The 19169-nt window shown below is 39.0% G+C and overlaps 1 protein-coding gene across 2 annotated transcripts in view; it reads left to right on the top strand.

Annotated features, from left to right (window-relative positions):
- The window catches only part of veph1 (ventricular zone expressed PH domain-containing 1), an 81564-nt gene that overhangs the window by 47856 nt on the left and 14539 nt on the right, over positions 1-19169 (top strand). For both annotated transcript variants that reach the window (XM_008285520.1, XM_008285519.1), the window contains 3 exons: positions 5167-5306; positions 6471-6605; positions 16596-16713. In XM_008285520.1, the coding sequence (XP_008283742.1) occupies positions 5167-5306; positions 6471-6605; positions 16596-16713 (393 nt within the window). The remainder of the gene's footprint in view (positions 1-5166; positions 5307-6470; positions 6606-16595; positions 16714-19169) is intronic.

Genomic DNA, 19169 nt, shown 5'->3' with positions numbered 1-19169 from the left:
AGTATTGGATTTTTTTTTTCTTTAAGCACCTGGTCAGTTGTTTTGAGAAAAATCATTCAGGGAGTGCATCTTGTATGTTTGGGGACTGTTCTCAGCTTTAGTGAGTGTTTATGGAAGCAGGATAGTGTGCATGGGAATAAAGAAACTTATTACTGAGCACGAGCTGCAGGGTGGCGCAGTTGGTAGCACTGTTGCCTCACAGCAAGAAGGTTGCCGCTTCGCGTCCTGGTGAGGGGGCACCGGAATCTTTCTGCGTGGAGTTTGCATGTTCTCCCCGTGCAGTGTGGGTTCTCTCTGGGTTCTCCAGCTTCCTCCCACACAGTCCAAAAACATGTTGAGGTTAATTGGTGATTCAAAATTGTCCGTAGGTGTGAATGTGAGTGTGCTTGGTTGTCTGTCTCTAAGTGTAGCCCTGTGATAGACTGGTGACCTGTCCAGGATGTCCCTTGCCTTCGCCCTGAGTCAGCTGGGATAGACTCCAGCCCCTCCGTGACCCTAGTGAGGATTAAGCGTTGTATAGATAATGGTTGGATGGATTACTGAGCACAGCAATGTTTAATAGTTTTCGGACAACAGTGGAAGCTTATAGTACAGAAGAATAAGCTAACAGGTTTTTGGTGACATCAGTTCATTAACTTTCATTTTAGAAAAAAGAAGAAAGAGGGAAAAGAAAAACCTCTTAAAACCAAGTCACTCCTTAGAATAACCAGTGAAGACCTGAGGTGCCCCCTACACTCAGCTGTAGCTCCATGCATATTTTGCAACAGGACTTAATGGTTTAAAATGTCTTTATTGCATTACTGGCTGGACAATTTTAAAAAAATGCACACATGTAGCAGCTCATGCCTTCTTCAGGTCATAGCAATGAGCTGCTGAAGGCAGGTCCATATAGACATGCTCAGTTAACCAATCAGACCAAAGCACAGGTGTCTATTATCAGTCAAACAAGAGCTGCACCAACAATACTAGACTCCACCTACCAATAAATTCTTTTGGCTAGGCAATCAAGTGAGTGGATTATGTGAATTGATTAGTGCACACCCACTAAAAAGAAAACAAAAAACAGCAACAAAGCAAAAAAATAAATAAAAACGTACATACAAAAAGTTCAATACAGCCTCAAAGTCATAAATACACAAAATGTCAAACATTAGTATTGAAGAACAATGTTTGATAGGGATTCATACATATAAAAACAAAGATGAAACAAACCACACAACCATCACAGCAAAGGTCTAATTAGTTCCTTAGTCTCTCAGTAAGACCTGGACATTCCACAGCTTTCAGTTTGCAAATCCAAAAGGTTTCATATTAAAGTAACAACTTCAATCTGTCACCCACAGCTCATAGACTTTATCATCATCTCAATGCCCTGAATCTTGAAAGACAGAGTTTTACTGTAGTATGTGCGTTTTGCTATGTATGACGTTCATTAAATTTAATGATTTGTTTAATTTTAGGTCACAGCGATTATATTGTGCAATAAAGCGCAGTCTATCTATAGGGACATCTTTTATCAGAGTGTGTTTGAAAAGGTGCCTTTTTTTTTTGCTATTGCAGCCTCAATTAATTCCCCATTCACAAAATCTGGATTTCATTTCTTGAGCCTGCGCCTCAAATTCTGCCTCCTCATCACAAATGCATATTAAACGCTGGAACTGTCCAACAGCAATGTTGTTTTTCAGTCCCTTTGGATTTCAGCCCTCTGCAAAGTGCTCCTGTCCCTGCTTTTGCTGTGTATTTTAGTGTGAAAAAGACTGTTCTTATCTGTAATGACGGCCAGATGGAGGAAGTTGGGAAGTGTTTTAGAATAATCAGTTGATGATTTTATATTTGCGTTGATCAGACCATAAGGATGTTGTTGATGCGGCAACTCCAAAAATTTGTGTTTTTCCAAAAAGGGAAGTTTGAGTGATTGTAGAAGAAACCTCATTGAGGAAAACAATATATATACAGAATCAGAAAAATGAATTGTTAAATGCATCTTTTAATTGAACTCCTGAAACCAGTGAACTTGTTCTTAATCTGGAGAGAAACAAGGTATTGTAATATAAAGACTAAGAGCCAAACTTAAAGGGGAAAATGCCAGGGAACTGATTTGTTAATGAAAGAATTAGTCAAGGATGGAGGCAGAGATCTGCTGTGAAGTGGGAACGGTCATTATAGTCTATTATATCTTCCAGCAGAATCAGGTCTAAGTTGCCACGGCTCCATTTTAATGGACCTAAAAGCGCAGGGCAAAAGCCAGCATGCAAAATTTAAAAAGTTTACTGGATGCAAAAGTCTCTTAAAGGGTTATATAAAGCAGGCAGGCAAAACAGGGTCCAGATTTACAGGTTTAGTCAAAAACATGGGCATTCCTAACATGCTAGAGGTAATGCTGGAAAGCACGGTGACCCAGGGGTTTAAATCCAGAAGGAGCTGATCAGGCAAGTGGATGCAGGTGAGCGGAGAGGTGGGGAAGGTCAGGTGATAAATTAGCAAGAAACAGGGCAGGTGGGATTGTCCAGGTCTGAAATGACAGGAGAGTTAGTATGTGGAAAAACAGACAACCAGAAAGAAACGAATGACATGAGCAAAACCCACGACACTAAGCAGAGACAGATGAATTTTATGCACACATACTGCAGTATGTATGCAAGAAGTACATGTATATATGAGTACTTTCGTGCCAGGAGGTGCATGTAGACCAGAATAAAGGTTCAAGCAGTTCATGTGAATAAAACAATGAAACGAGAAACCGCTTATTTCTCAAAGTAATCTAATCCATTTTCTAAAACTTTATAATCCATTTTCGCATTTCCGCGCTCATTCTTCTCAAATTTAGGGATTCGATATTTTATTTTCATTCATGTCTGATTATTTCTGCTTATTTTCAGTTTTTCAATTCGATCTGCTTCACTTGAATTAAACCTCCACGGCCATCTTACAGCGGCGCTTGTCATCGCTGTTTTCATGTTGAATCTGATTTTATAACATGATCCAGACCCTCTTGAAATGATAAACAAAGAGCGGAATGTGGCATAAATCCTAAAAATATTTCATGCATACAGAGGGACATATTTAAATAGGTACTTTTATACAAGGAATGTTGGGCAACAAGAACTCAACACACCTGTATGTGCAGGCATTTAACAATACACATGAGTGCACACATAAATATGCAATTTTACATCACCTTCCTCTGTGCATTCCTTTGTTTGAGCCATCTGCAGCCGTGAGCTCGACCTAAGCTGCATTTTTTTTTTTTTTTTGACATATTAAGAACAGACAAAGTTCACAAACACACATATACATACACGGAAAACCACACTCAAACACGATGCAGCACAAGAGGTGATGATATTTTGATTGACAGCAGAGGATGTTATTGCTCCGCCTTCGGTCTTAATGTCATTCTGTCTGAGAGGCAGCCAGGAGTCAAACAGCACCGACACATTACACACATATATGCACACACTCAAAACAGGAAACAAAAAAATAACAAACTCCTCCTTTCGGCCTTGTGGTTAATTGATTAAATCTGAAAATGAATGTAAATATACAAAACATTCAGGATACACGCACGCACTCATCCCATAATTGGCGCTTTGCGTTCGCTCTCTTAGCATTAAGTCTCTTAATGAGAATCGACCCCGAGGCGCTCAGCGTATGATGTCACGTGTGGTCTCTGCAGGATGATGTCATCGGGTTGCTGGCTGACCTGCACATGAGACGCTGACCCTCCATCTCAGAGGACGAGGATTACACGGAAAAATGCACTTGAATGCTCAATCCAAATTTCTACCCGCATGCACACGGAGACACAAAAACTATGCAGCGTGACGACTGTCTGATACAAACAGACTTGGAAACGCACATGTGCTAATGACACGCACCCATACAAACCTTGTATGTGTTGATGGAACTATGACAAACAAGGAAACCTGTATTCAGTTAACTATTTTTGAACTCGTGCCTTTGCACACTGAAAACATGAGGAAGGCAGACAGGAAACTATTTGTATACACATCAGCAACTTGTTAAATATTGCATTGTTGCACTGTTAAAGTGAATATGAGAAACTCAGAGATTATATTAACAGCATAAATTTGTTTAACAGAAAATAATAAATCTAATTGTAAGAGAATCCACAAGGTCATGGTTTCATATCTGTTTGTCATGTGTCCAGGTAATCTTTAGGCCAAGCGTCTGCAGAACCAATCCGAAACCTGAGGGTCTAAGGACAAAAGGGTGTTCTGTGTGCTGTACACATTATGAAGCCCCGTGAGGCTAACTTGTGATTTCATGTGCTCATATGACAGATGTTTCTGGGAGCAGAAATACAGTTTGTGCTTCTCTTCTTTTACATCTTGGGCCGCTCGAACAGTGTTATCAATAATGTCGTACCGATTGTTGATGCTACGTCAACATGCTCTTTGCTGCTCTGAGTTGCACTAACGTAATTAGGCTGCTCTTGCTCTTACTGCTTGTTGGGTGGGACTCTGTTGTGTCATCGTCTGACTCTGTTGGTGTTCCCTTTGTTGCTCATTTGGAATAATACATTTATGATCCTCTAGACTTTCAGCTCCTGACAGAACAGAGACCAATGAGACCACTTCATGTAGTTTAGTTAGTGTTTTTAATAATCACATTGATAACCAGACTGAGAGAACGCAAAAATGAGCACTGGCAGCTCGTGATAAGCACCCGTAAAGTGTACCAGTCGGCTTTACCATAGTGGTTAGAATTTGTCAGCAAATGTTGTAGCAGACATCCAACACAGCTGTTTTGTAACTCTTTTTTGTCTGAACGGGCGCCCAGTTAAAAGAAAGAAACTTTGTTACCAGTGAAATAAGACCCAATTGTACTGCAGGATGCTTGTCATGCAGCTAAAGGAACTGCCAAGAAAAAAACATTTTATTTTAGATAATCATTTTGCCCCATTGCTGGTTTCCTCATTTTGGCTCAGAGCTAGAAGTTAGTGGGAGGCAGTGACGTGAAGAGAAGATATTTTCTGACGATTACGAGACGCACTGTCCTCTTGTGCTGTGAATCACCCTGTAAATATGTTCCCAAGGTTACTCAAGTCCATATGTGCAGGAGCTGCAGACACACGCAGAGAAATCTGCTAAATATTGAGAATTTAGTCATTTTCACCCCTTTGCGTGTCTGCTTGTTTGACAGATTCACATCGAGGCTGTGTGGCCAAGCTGTCGTTCTCTTGTCCTTTGAAGGGCCTCTACTGTCTGTACGCCAAGTCCTCCTTCAACCTGACCAGCCGACAACCTCATCTTTGGATTCACATCATGCTGCTACATCTACAGGTGCACCCAAATGTCCAACTGTGCAGAAGTACAAGCACAAAACATAATATCTACAACCATCAAACATGGCATGATAGTCTCACATACTGTGTGTCATAGTGCTTTGTTTTAAGAAATAAAAACTGTGTAAGGAAAGCGTGAACTCCCAAACACTTTCCTTTCTGTCATTAGACATTCATCAGGTAAGAAGAATAAGACGTGTGATCTGTTCATCAGACTGTGTGTATTTAGTATGTATTTCCAAATGGAAAGAAAATTCTACATTTGACAATCGACAATAAATAGCAACTACCTCAATATATACGCTGAAATTGATCAAATTCAAATCAATTTTTCTGGACTCGTCTTTTTCAAAATGACAATGATATTAGACTGATTGTAGATCTCAGAGTAACACTGTTACATTCTTTCACTGTCTTCGTGAACCCACAAAAATAAGCAATGGCTTACCATAATAGAAGATCACCACATTCCTTCATATAATAGTAGAAATAGCGAATAGAGAAAAATATGTATCATAGAAAAGGTCGTAGGGTCCCACAATTGTAATACATAAGCATAGGGATAATGAGAACCATGTGCAAAAATCAGCAAAACAGGGCGTAGATACCTCACAATACGCTACAGGTTACCATACTACTAAAAAATTGGTATTATTTTTTAGATAAATCTACAATATATTTTTAAAAAATTAGTAATAGGACCTTCTATTGCTTCTGTTGGGGTATCTATGCCCTGTTTGGGTGACTTTTGTACATTGTTTTCATGCAATTAGGCTATTTGGAAACCACTGGGGTGCTCAGCTTTGTTTCAATGATTACTGGTTTTCTAACTTAAATGTCTTTTTGACTACCTTAAATTCTTTGCATTTAGAAGTAAAACCTGAAACTGCAATCTTACAATCTGTTGATTCTGAAACATGCATTGCTGCATGTGAGAATGCTTGAAGAAATTTATAGCAGAGGGACTGTCCCGGAATGTAAAAAGTGGTTCAATCTGTTGCAAACAAGACTATCTTTGTTGGCCAGATGTTTTTATTTCTTTCTCCTACTTGCCCACATTTCTCGACTGTCTTTCTCCCAACCATAGCTCTGTTTTGAATAATTTTTTTTGTGGATAATTTTTTAATCTCCTGCTGTTTTATTTTTTCTCTCTTTTGACCAGAGTAAATCAAGTGTACCTCTGTGCACCAAGGACGAGTGCATCCAAAGACTGGCTTCTCTTTGGGAGAAGACGCAGCTTAAAGGAGCTCACAGCTTTTCTATGGCCATGACACAGCACACCACCCCACACAGGAAGGTACTGGACCTCAGTGTGTGTGTGCTTGTGAGTGTGTGTGTGTTCAGGCTGCTTCCTCGTAAAAGTTATCTGTCTCCAGCAGAGAGCATGAAGTCATCGGTTGTGTTAAAAAAAAAGAAAGAAATAAGAAACTCAAAGATAGAAAAGTGTCAACATCCACTTTGTTTAGATATGGAATGCACTAAATGGACATTATTGTATACAAGGCCTATACTCACCATGACTCCTCATCTGTGTCACGTCTGTGTGTCAAAAGATTGAAAACCTGACTGACCAGTGTGTGTGAATATGTGTCTGTTTCAGCGTGTTTTTGTAAGTACGCGGGTGTGGGTGGTGTTTCTCGTGCTGTCCCTTCATAATGTGACAAGCTAAGTGGTCGTTAGGAAATAATTAGACCCACAAAGAAAATACAGCTGTCGTTTCTCTAAGCGTGTGTTGCGACTGCGATGAGACGGACCGGCTATGGTTACCATATGGAGCTTCAACATACCAGCGCACATGTGCACACTCACACGTGTACACACATCCACTAACATTCACACAAAAATAAACACGTGTGCGCATACACGTTTAACGGATGGAAGAGTTGCTGCTAATGCAGCGCATGCTTTCACACACACGTCATGTTTCCATTACTTTGGAGGATACTGCATTGAAATACATTAATTTCCTGGAGATTTACTCTAAGCATAATCATAATTACTGCTTGCCTAAACCTAACCTTGTCCTAACCCGAAACCAAGTCTTCATCCGGAAATGTAATGATTCATCTTAAGGAGACTTTTGGGGTAAAAAGGACGGCGAGTCCAAGCGAAGTGACACATACATATATAATCTATACAGCATAGACATCTTTACTGTATCCGTCTCCAGTAAAATCTCTGGTTTACTTAAGCACCAGCAAAATACCTTTCCTGCTGATCACAACTGGCTTGAAGTGGACCACCTACCTGAAGCTTTAAAGCAATCACTTTCGTCTCTATTAAATATGAATCTACAGCCAGGAGCCTGACAGCTTATCTTCGCATAAAGACTAGAAATTGAGGGGAAACAGCTTGTCTGGCTCTGTTCAAAGATAAAATCCCTCTTGTAAGCACCTCTTAAGTCTCCCCTTGAGGATTGATTAAACCCCTAAAAAATAGTTTCTGGCTATCAAAGTTACATATTTTGCATTTTTTTCTATGAAAACAATCCCTTACTGCCTTAAAATGGCTTCAATGTAACTACAGAGTTGCTTCCTCTAGAAAGTTCAGATCTATGAAGTTGCTGCCCCTTTCTACCCCACTAACTGCACCTCTAGCACACCAGCTCACCTATTTAAACACTGTAAAACTACTCTATGTGAGGGATTTCAAGGGGGAGTTGCTTAGGCATGGTGAACATGTACATTTTAAAAAGGTAAAAATAACTGAATTGTCACTGGAGGTCTTTAAACTTATAAATTAAGATGTTCAGAAGCTGTACACAAACAAATATGTAAAAACTACAGTCACACTGATCAGATTTTTTTTCTTCCTGGTATCTATTGTGACCTTCATAATCAGAATTTCAGATGACACACTCAGGTGTTGGGATTCACATCTGTCTCCACATGCATCTTGAGTGACTGCGTCTGACTAGATCACATCACCCTGTGCTATAAACAAATCAAAACAGTTTCATCATTTCCATTTACAAAGACCAAATGTATGCAGGAATGCACTTTCCATGCATTGTCGGCCAAAAATTATATGTGTTAAAAACAAATAAAACAAAACATAGATGGGGTCTATTCTGTGGCATATTCCAGAAAATCCCATTGCCCTAGATGTTTAAAGATATTTGACAGACTTGTAATATATCTCTGCTTTTCAGGTTTTTTTGAAGTAATGAACAAAGTCAGCTCGTGTGATTTTAAAACAAGAATGTGTACGTATTTCCACTTCCATTGAGGTTGTCAGTTTAGTTGATGGTCCTTCAGTGTGACCCAGGACACGTTCACGTGCATATTGCTAAAATAGTGTTGCCTTATGTGGCCCAGAATATCTGCAAATGTGTCAGATCTCAATGAGTCCTTAGTGCATTTTGGATGCACTGACACCTATACTTAGATTTGTCTATTCATCTGAGATGGATGTTAGTGTCAGATGATAGCAAGGCGTGATTATGTGCTTTAAGAATAGTTGTGTGAGTAAAAACCTTTTTATCTGTCGATTTGTTGGAATGTCCGCCTGTATTTACGTCATGTAACAACAAGAATGATAAAATATGTAAGCTGTCAAGTCAATCTTCATTGACAAGACTATTTTCCTTCATCAAGCATTTATTTCAGGCATGCTTTAGAGCAATTTTCAAAAAAAGGGCACAGAAAATATCTGTTAGAAAACTGTTGAGCATAAATTATTGATACTGCTAACCACAAGTCAGTGTCAACATCGCTGCCCTCAAAGTAAAATGTACTAACTGTAAAGCTCATGCAGAGAGTGGCAAAAGGCTCGCTTTGCTTACTGCTGCAAAGTACCATAGCAGAACTTAAAGACTGCTATGGTACTTTGCAGTACCTTATTTCATTTTAAACTGCTTGGCTGATATACATTCAATTTAATAGCTTCAGTTTTGGCACTGATAGGGATCCAACGTTCCTGCCAAGCACACAGAATGATGGACCTTTAATGCCTGTTTTTGCTTTAAAAGAAATGTAGTCCCAGTGAAAAGAAGATGAGATTTAGCAGGAGAGGGGGAAGAAGAAGGTCACAACCTCTCTCTCCATCCATATGCAGCGCATTTCCTCTTTGCTTTCTTTCCTTCTCCATCAGACCTACAGCTCCACTCCGGTCCCTATCAACCAATCAGAAACACATGTAGTTAACAACAAGAGAAGAGATGTGAAGGGTGGAAAGCTGCTACATAAATGAGACAGAAAAGGTTACCAATTACATCTGTACCGACAGGGAGATTTAAAAGGAGACTATGGGGCTTTATGAGGCTTCACTGATTTAAGAGGAACTTATGTTCGCCTTCTGACAAGTCAGTTTAGTGGTTTTATGACACAGAGATAATAGGAAGCTTGTGTGAGCAAAAATGAGAGGGAAGGAGGGAGGTAAGGGCAACAAAAATGACAGGGAGGCAAGGATGAAAAGGTTGGACGTGAGAAATAAAGGAGGAAAAGGCTGAGAGAGGTGCAGTAATCAGAAAACGTAATGACTTTAAAGGATGAAAATAGTTAAAAAGAGAGAGAGAGTCTCTGAGAGGTTGTGAGATACAAATAAAAATAAATGAGTCATACAAAAATGGAAAGCTGTGCCATCACAGTGTTCATTCCAGTAAAGATGAGAGCAGATAAGTACGAGGGAGGAACGTAAAGTGGTGACTGAACGAATAAAGGCAATGTAGAGAAAATGGGCAAGATCAAATAAAAAACACACAGGCATGATAGAGCTGAAGCGTTAAAAAGGAGAGAGGAGTGTTAAAACCTACCTAAAACGACAGGAGAGGAAAGGGAGGATGAAGAGCAGCTAAAAAGAAAAGGCCACGATAAAGTTATAGATAAATGGAGGGAAAATGAATATTAAAGGAGTTATGTCTAATAAGAGGAGTCGAGGTATCAGTGATTGAGGTTGTGCTGGAAGGTCACAGACCCGAAATGAAGTGAAAAGGGAGTGTACACTGTAAATAAAAATCTGTAAAAAAAAATGTGACCCAGGTAGGTGGTATGAAAAGGGCCAAAAAAGGGGGTAAACATCTGTGAAAAAAAAAACAAGAAAGAAAGGAAAAAAAACAAGAAAAGCTATTTTTAACTTATTTAAATTGTAATTTGATGGTGACACCTTGTAAAAGAACAAATTGCTATTTGAAAATTACAGATTTTTGATGTGGACATTAGTTGTATTTTTTTTCCTGTATTTTATTTTATTTTTTTAACTTTCAACATTTAAATTAATGCATTTTTCTGTGATTTTACTGGATATTATTTGTTAGTTAACAAAACGGAAAATCTATAAAATAACAGTTTCAATTTTTAAAACTATTTTTCAATCCTTAATAGACAAATTTTTCTTAAAAACAAACAAACAAAAAAACAGTAACCAATAGGCTACCAATATTCGAAAAAAATATTTACATTTTATGTGGACATTATTTACAGTTTTAACCAGTTTTTTAGGGTTAACATAAAAAATAATACTTTCCTTGTTTATTATTATCTTTTTCTGTAATTCAATAAACCAGGGAAAACATGTAAAAAGAAAACTAAAAATAAAAAAAATCAGTCAGTTGTGCCAAAAAAAATGACAGTTCTTTCTTTACAATGTAGTCTAGAGAGAAGATGGTCATATAAGGTGCAGTTGAAGAAAAAAGGAAAGGTTAAAGAAAATGAAGAGCATGAATAATGGTATGGGAATAAAACGTTAAGCAGGATGAAGGAAAGTTTGGTGAAAAGATGATAAAAGAGTGGCGATTAGAAGGGGCAAAGCTTTATCTTACATAGTGGAAAGACAAGTAGAGGGAGAGAGGGAATGTAATATAAAAGAAGGGGTGTAAGGTAAAATAAAATAAGATATAGTGGAGTAATATTAACAGAGGAAGAGAAAGAGGAAAAGAGGGGAGGCAGATATGATGGGAGACTGAGGAAAGTGGAAGCCTGAGAGGGGAGATACTGGTGTTACAAGTATTGTTTGACCTTTTTTTTGTGGTTTGCAGAGAGTAAGAGCATTTGTTGATACAACCGTGGTGCCGATAAAGTTTGGTGGAGGGAGGAAGGCAGGGTACTGAAAGATAAAGCTAAAGACAGAGCTGTGGCTGCGATTAGATAAAGATGTTTAAGGACAAAAAAGAGAGAAAGAGGGGAGTTGATAGCTCTGTCCGTGCCTGTTTGAAACGTCAGGACCCCTGCTGTGGTCTTATATATATGCCCAGACAGGCCTGAAGATGAATGTCCACAGAGACGACTAAAGCCTGTTCCTTGTTTATTGCTTTCATCCATCTCCCCTCCTCTCTCCTTCCCAACACTCCCACTTCTCATCCACTCACCTTTCTCCTCACTCACACTCCCCTCTCTCCTCCTCTTCCTGCTTCACCCTCTCACTGTCTTTTCCCTCCGCTTCTCTCCTCTCTTTTCCTCACCAGTTTCGAATGAACTTTTGCAAGCAAACAACTGGACTAGCACGTGGTAAATTTAGTTGTGTGCTGCTTAAACTTCCCTATTTTAAGTTATTTGGATTCTTTCAATTTGTCAAATAAGAGATTTTCTCATGTTTTCCAAACATATAATAAAAAAATTAAAGAGGCTACATAAAAAACAGTGGTTTTAAATACAGATTAACTCCTAATTCAGTACATCTTTTGCAGATTCAGTACATCTGTTTATTGTTGCAGTTGTGTCCTGCCTGCAGTTGTCGTCAGCCTTGTGTACATGCTATCTCGCATGCTGATCAAATTATAGTTCCGATGTAAAAACAGTGATGGACAGAGGAGGAGGAGGACAGAGAGTTTCAGAAAGAGGTAGGGGGTGCATTGGAACGAGAGAGGGGGTTACATGAGGATAGATAGATTATATTCAGGCTCACATAATCCAGCCATTGTTCCTCCATCTCTTCTTATTGAATCCACCTTTCTGGTCCCAGTGAATCAAACGTGGGGTTGTGTTTGTCCACATCAGGCTGTTTCCTGGCTACAAATTTGTCACTCTAAACACAGTAACCTTAAAGTTCATTCAAACCATATACTGATCATTTACATTTGCTTTGGTACACACTCACACAGTGCAGTTTTCTGGTAATCAACTCAATCAGCAAATGTGAACAATCTTACTCATTTTGCTCAGTATCAGTGATTCATTTCTCAGTGTGTTATGCAGCAGTATTTGGCCTCTGTGTTCACTCTTACACATTGTTGCTCAACCTCTGACTCACAGTTTGTCTTTCATCGTCTTTCCACTTCTGCCTTTTTTTGTCGTCCTGTCGCTTTTTTTTTACAACTTTGCTTTGTCACTGGTAAACAATGCTAAAGCTATGTTAATTACTTTGGCTTTTTGTTTAGCCAGGAGCTGAATTGTCTAATCCAAAAAAGGTGCTTTTCATGTCTCTGAAAGCCAAAATGAGCCAGAGTGATGATTACAAAATGATTCAACGAGAAACTGTCGGGAGCTATTCCAGTTCGTCGGCCTCAAGACGCAACACTTCATTACTTGGATGAAAAACTTTTTTTTTTTTTTTTTTTTTAATCATAAGTTATCACCATTCAATGAGGAACTTTTAGTACCAACAGGGGGGAATACTTCCTGAAGTGAAAGTCCAAGTACAAATTGTACTTAAGTTTAAAAAATAAAAGTTCCCGTTTTGCAGCACCACTGAGCCTATGAATTTCTTATTGTGTAAGTATTACAATATTAAACTTTAAACACTGATGCATCAGTGTTTGTAGCATTTCGGTGTTGTAGATGGTTGAAGCTAAGCGTTTAACTTCTGCAAAAAAGGAGAGGCCCTGAAATGAGTCACACCTCCAAAGCCTGGACTGTTCGTCATAATGCAACTTCATAGTGACTTTCTCTGCTTGATAAATGCCCCCCCCCCAAGTGCCACACCCTCAGTTTATGAGGCATGCTTTCTGTAATAAATTATTTTGTCTCAACGCTGAGATATTTTCTCAACTTTCTCTACAAAGCCACAGAAGATTTTAATCAGCCATTTTCACCAGTTGACTTGGACTTTACGCTTAAGTGAAACAAGCTGAGTTCCCCTTTGACTACATGACTGGTAGCTAAATCTGTACCATTTCACTGTGTATCAAGATGGACGTAGTGGGCTGTCACCTATTGGTTCACTCTGCAGCCAGTTTAAATGCTAATGTTCAGCTCCATCTTTTTTGTTCGGTGCCAGGAGCTACCACATAGTGTGGATATTTGCTTTCTAGAAGCAAAGACTGGTCGTCACGTGTTATATATTTTGTATTCAAGTACTATCGTTTAATTAAAAGATTGATTGACAGCAACCTGTAAGGATGTTGCTTGTGTAGCTACTTAAACACAAACACAGTAGGGCTGCATGTCTGGAAGAAGCAAGAGGCACGTTGAGTTTAAAAACTGAGGAAAGCAGCAGGAGAGCAAACTTAGCCTTCTGCTCAGTCTAAAACCATTTTGACACAACAATACCACCAGCACACTTTATCAAAGGGCCGGAACTGAGCAATTGAGGTCACACTGACTCACTGAAAAGATTATTACTTCAGTATTTCTGGAGAAGTGATGCTGCTTTTTTAGCAGAATGAGTTCGGTAGAGTCAGTGATTTTTTGAAGTCAGCACCTAGTGGTCATCAGCAGCGCTGCACAAAAAGGTACAGAGATGCCAGTGCAGAGTTATAGTTACTACAGTCATATCCATGACGTGGACTAAATATTGCAGTCTTAAATATAGTAGAACAGAAGCATATATAAGTAGTACGGCACTGAAATAGCCAAGTTAAGTAATTAATGTAACTGGTTGTGGCCGTTTTATGTTCTCTTTTGCTTCTTGTACTTTCTTCCATCCCTCTTCTTACCTTCTCTGTCATTTTTGCTTTCACCTTTCCTGTCTTTCACACTTTCTCTGTATGGATTTTCCACCAGTCATTATCAGGATTTTTCTCTCTTGCAACATCCTAAAGACTGCTCTGTCCTCTGCACCCTTAGAGAATATTAATGTTCGTGTAAACCCACAGATGGCCCGTCTCTCTCAGACACACATGGTCCTGGTTTATCTGTATCTGCAGGCAAAGTCTTTTCGCCTCGGTTATTTAAGTTGTAGCAGGATAAAAAAAAGCTCTGATGTATGGAGGAATCTAAATGCACTGCCACTCTTTCGGTCACATTTGTGCTTGTTAATGACCAGTACTGAGTGTGTGTGTTCAAATGAGGGTTTGAGTTTGAGCCAAATGGGAATACGTCCATAAAAAACAGCTTTCACATTTACATCCTCACTCATTACTATCAAAGACTGAAGGGGAACAGGTCAAAAGGTCAGACACACTAGTAGCACAGCTTTACAGCTACCTGTTTTTCTTACATTCATTTAAATCCAGCTGCCTCTGGAGGTTTCATGTGATTCTAACGTTGTTGTAGTGAGAAATATTGCTCTCTTTCTTAATGGATTATCAGAGTGATGATCTGTTCAGTGTGTAAAAGCTTCAGTAAGGCTGTAGCCTCAGAGAAATGGTGAAGCAGAGAGTGTAAGCTACGTTAAACTGTGAACTCAAAATAGATAAGATCTGGTTAAGCACATAATAGCAATCACAATATGAAGACAAAAGTACAGAGATTTTGTTTTAGTAAAGATATGGATACCATAAATACAGTCTAAACACGTAAAGCAGAAACACTGTTTCTTTGTCATGAAGACTGATGACTGTAATCCATCATCTCCTTATTTCCTTCCAAACCAGCAAAAGATAAATATGTATTATCTCAAGGGTTTAAGTGTCACTGAAGTGTGTTTGTGTGTATTTAAAGTGAAGTGTAACTCTTACCATGTGCAGAAGGTCTTCAGGGACCTCTAATGGGGGTCTGGCCTTCCATAGCTTTCTGTTCTGACACACACTCAGATGCACATGGGAACTCTGATGTTTGTCAGTCTGCAGCACTTCATGACTGCAATGTCACGCTTTTAAGTGGCTACCTCCTAGAGTTGAGGGTCACTTTTGTGCGTGCGTGTGTGATTGGGCATTGGCAAGCACAGATTTTAAAAGCTGAGGGCTCTACTACAAAGTGAGATTAATGGGTTAGCGAGGTATGTTGAGCCTAAATCCAGAGTGTTCAGTGTCACAAAGGTGGTCGTCTTCTAACCTGCTGGATCACTCTGGTAACTTTTACGTCACCGATACTCTGCTTCAGGAGGGATGTTTAGAAATTAGAATTGACTTTAAGATGCCACTTCACCAATTCTTTTCCTGACATTTCTCTGAGTGATACAGATTATCAGCTGAGGGAATATGTTATATCTTGTGGATAGATGTTGAGCTGTGTGTTAGTGATGCGTTATGCAAACTGTATGTGTTGTATTGCTATGGCAACCAACATTCAGTCAGTAGGTGATGCAGATAATGTATAAATAGGTTTTTATGTTTGGTCCTGATGTGCTGCCTGATCGTGCAGCTAGTAGAACACAGACAGGACACCTGTTACTGTGGTATTTGTCACAGAGAATATTCAGTCAATCACGATGATTTTTACTTTGATTTGGCCACAAACTAAAGTGATTTCCATGTATCATCCTTCATAGGACAATGTCAGACTTAATTAAAATCAATGAAATCTATTTTTTGTTGAAATAAATGTTTCATATTCTTCATTGGTCTCTATTATAACAACCTGTTCTCCTTGACTTGCAGAAGAGTTTAATGACACATCAAATGTTCCCTTTTATGGGAGTGCACATAGAGCTTGATGGAGGAAACCTGAGTTGACAAAGAAACCACTGTGGTGATACCCATTATCTCTGACTAGAGTTTTAGGCTTTGTCAAACCAGCTAAGGCAAAGAAAGTCTGACTTTGTCAAACCTGCCCTGTAGTACACCTGTCTGACTTCTTTCTCCTTTCAGTGTTTTATGTAAATATAAACTAAGGAGGACAAAAAGGATGTCCTAAGATAGTCCACAGGATCAGGAGTGGTGCTGATGCATCGCTGTAATCTCCATAAACCCATATATAAAGCCTGATCTTTTCAATAACGCCCCATTACAATTCTTTGAAGTCCTTGAAATGTCTTCTAGTACAGTGTCATGTTAACCACAAAGTGAAGAATATGAATAAACAGCAGCCAGCAGTGAACAATGGATGCAAGGTTGTAACCAAAAACATATTCATCTGTCTACATTTTTTGTGCACCTTCATTATTTGAGTTACGGGATGAGATATATAATCACTACTGATCATGTCATCTCCACTAAGACATTATAATAGACATGTAACACAGGATGTTTTAATATGTCTGATGCACCATGATTTCATCTGTCTTTGTCTGCTATCTGTCCGTTTGCCTTCAGGACCTGGACAATCTTCAGATCCAGCTGGAGGAGGTGCGTTTCTTCGACCTGTTTGGTTACAGTGAGGAAGAAGGAGGTTGGCTCTGCTTCATGTGTAACAACCCTGAGAAGGCCACAGGTACAAACACATGTACACAAAGACAGGCAGAGTGGGTGGAAGGAATGAATGAAGGGATGAGCTGCTGTTTTCTGAAAACTGACCATTAAAAACAACTTAATACATGTTTGCGCTCTCATACATAGAAAATCAACAACCATCAAATTGCACACTTTGCCTCACATTCCCCTGTGGTTTCTGCTGAATTTCTCCCAGCTCTTGTTCTCTTCCCTAAACAGAGCATTAAACAAATAAAGTGGGATTTTGAAAATATTGCTTTCTCATTTCTTGTCATCTCACCAGCTTTCTTGGGCACAGTTGGGTTCCTCTGGGGAACTCCGTTGGATGTTTTCACTCCAACTGCCTTCAAGGGGAATAATCTTTTCCCAGAACAGTGAAGGAAACTGGAGCAAAGAGCAGCTTTTATTAAACAGCTGCCAGCCTGATTTTAGTGTTGTGAAGGGTCACTGTAAGTAGTCAATCACTGCCATCATGACTCAGTTGTGATTCAATGAGCGCATTTTTCCTGGTGAAGTCAGAGTTACAATAATGACCAAATTTAAACTGAATTTAGTTTGGTGTGTGTGTGTGTGCGTGTGTGTGCGTGTCTGTCTACACTGCAGCTGTACTCCACTGGACACCCTTGCGTACACCTGTTACACAGACATAGAGGCTCCTCACTATTCAGACTTCCCCACTTGCAGTAAGTTAGATTTATGCTGTTAAGTGTCTCTCCCCTGCTGCCCGTCCTTCCAGCTTGTGTCTCCACTCTCACGAACCCTGAAAACACAAAGTGATGAGTTGGGTGATGGGACAGTAAATATGCAGCGTCTATAAATCCATGAGCGACAGCTAAGAACATACAGGGGAGCAAATGTTGGGTTTTAAATCTGCATGTATCTCTCTGTCAGCCTCACATGGAAGCAGTTATTAGTTATATAAGAAGAAGAAGAAGGTCGTTTGTGGCAGATGACGAGTTCTGTTGGAGAAATATGGAGGGGCAGGAAAACGGGAAGGGAAGGTAAAGGCCAGTCTCCAGGCTCTGTTGTTTGATGGCAGCTAATAACAAGCCAGCAGGTAATTCTCAGAAAGTAAAAGCCAGAAGTAGGAAGCCGTATGTCGGCGGAAGGAAAAAGGCAGGTGGGGTGCAGTTAAAGTTTACCGTATACGTTAAGTGTGTGTTCATTTATGTTGATTTGCTTTGAAGGAAGAAAAGTTCAAGGCTGTGATGGGTACCACACTAATGTCTAGTTTTGTCTAATGATCAAAGGGATTCTAATGTCTTAAGAATATAAAGCTTTTAATTTGTTCAAAAAATCTAGAATACAACGTAGGTATTGCATGATCTTGACAAAAACATTTTAAAAAATTGCACCACATATCCTTCCTCAACAGCATATTTGCAATGAACTTCATTATCTACATATTCTGATGTGTCATTGTTATCGAACATAGTCTCAGATGCTTTTCCACTGAACTGTTGTGCACAGATTCCCCGCTTCTGTAGTGAAATAATTTGCAAACATGTGAAAAATCATTTTCAGCAAAAGGTCATATAGCTGAAATACAGTAATATATGGCGTTACTGCAATAGTAGCTGCAAGCATAAACCGATGTAGTCATTGAAGTAAATTTTAAACAAGACGATGGACAGTCAGTCTTATAATGAAAATGAAATGTGTTATCCTGAGCCTATAAGTTACAGCAGATGCTTGAGTTAGATCAGTACAAAGATATGTGTGTTTTTATGTCTGCTAGCAATTTCAGTAATTCCTGAACCATTAATTAAAATGGTAAATATTAATAATAATAATATTATCTATTGAAAACATAGACTGTATATTTTATATTATGTTATTATATTTGTTATATTGTTTACCCTTGGGACGTCACAGTGCTTTTTTTTCTAAATTAATTGAAATTTAGTTTCATTCAAATTACATACAAAAAAAGAAGAAAAAAAACAGTACAAGTAAAATATCAAAATAAAGGGCTATCTTGCTAACTACAATGTGGAGAAGTTTCACAGTCAGATGTCTGAAAATAAATCTAATACAACAGTTGTGAATTTGATTTAGGTTTTTAGTTAAAGAAATTACATGAAAATTCAATGTTTCTTTCCAGAAACAGAGTCACTGTTACTATGTTTAAATCCCCATTTTCAGAACACAGTGTTCACAGTTTTCCTGGAACTGCTTTTACTGAAGAAATCATCCAGATTTCTCCTGTCTGCAGTCTGATGTGTGAGCCAAGACCTCACTGGAGAAGAGCCTCCCCTCCTCACAATTCCCAACTGAACCTTCAAATGTATCCATAGCTTAGTCATACACACGCACAGAAAAATACAAAGAGCAATCCAGCTCTCACAAACATTTCTTATTAGAGCCACAAACTACTTTATTATCACATATTAAAAATATTAAGGATAATTTTTGCACTTTAGGGCTGCAGGCTGGCTCGGTGGTTAGCACAGTTAC

This window comes from Stegastes partitus, unplaced genomic scaffold, assembly GCF_000690725.1.
Source record: "Stegastes partitus isolate 25-593 unplaced genomic scaffold, Stegastes_partitus-1.0.2 Scaffold406, whole genome shotgun sequence".
NCBI classification, from domain to species: Eukaryota; Metazoa; Chordata; class Actinopteri; family Pomacentridae; genus Stegastes; species Stegastes partitus.
Note: the sequence above shows the minus strand (reverse complement) of the source record. Positions and strands in the feature narration are given on the sequence as shown.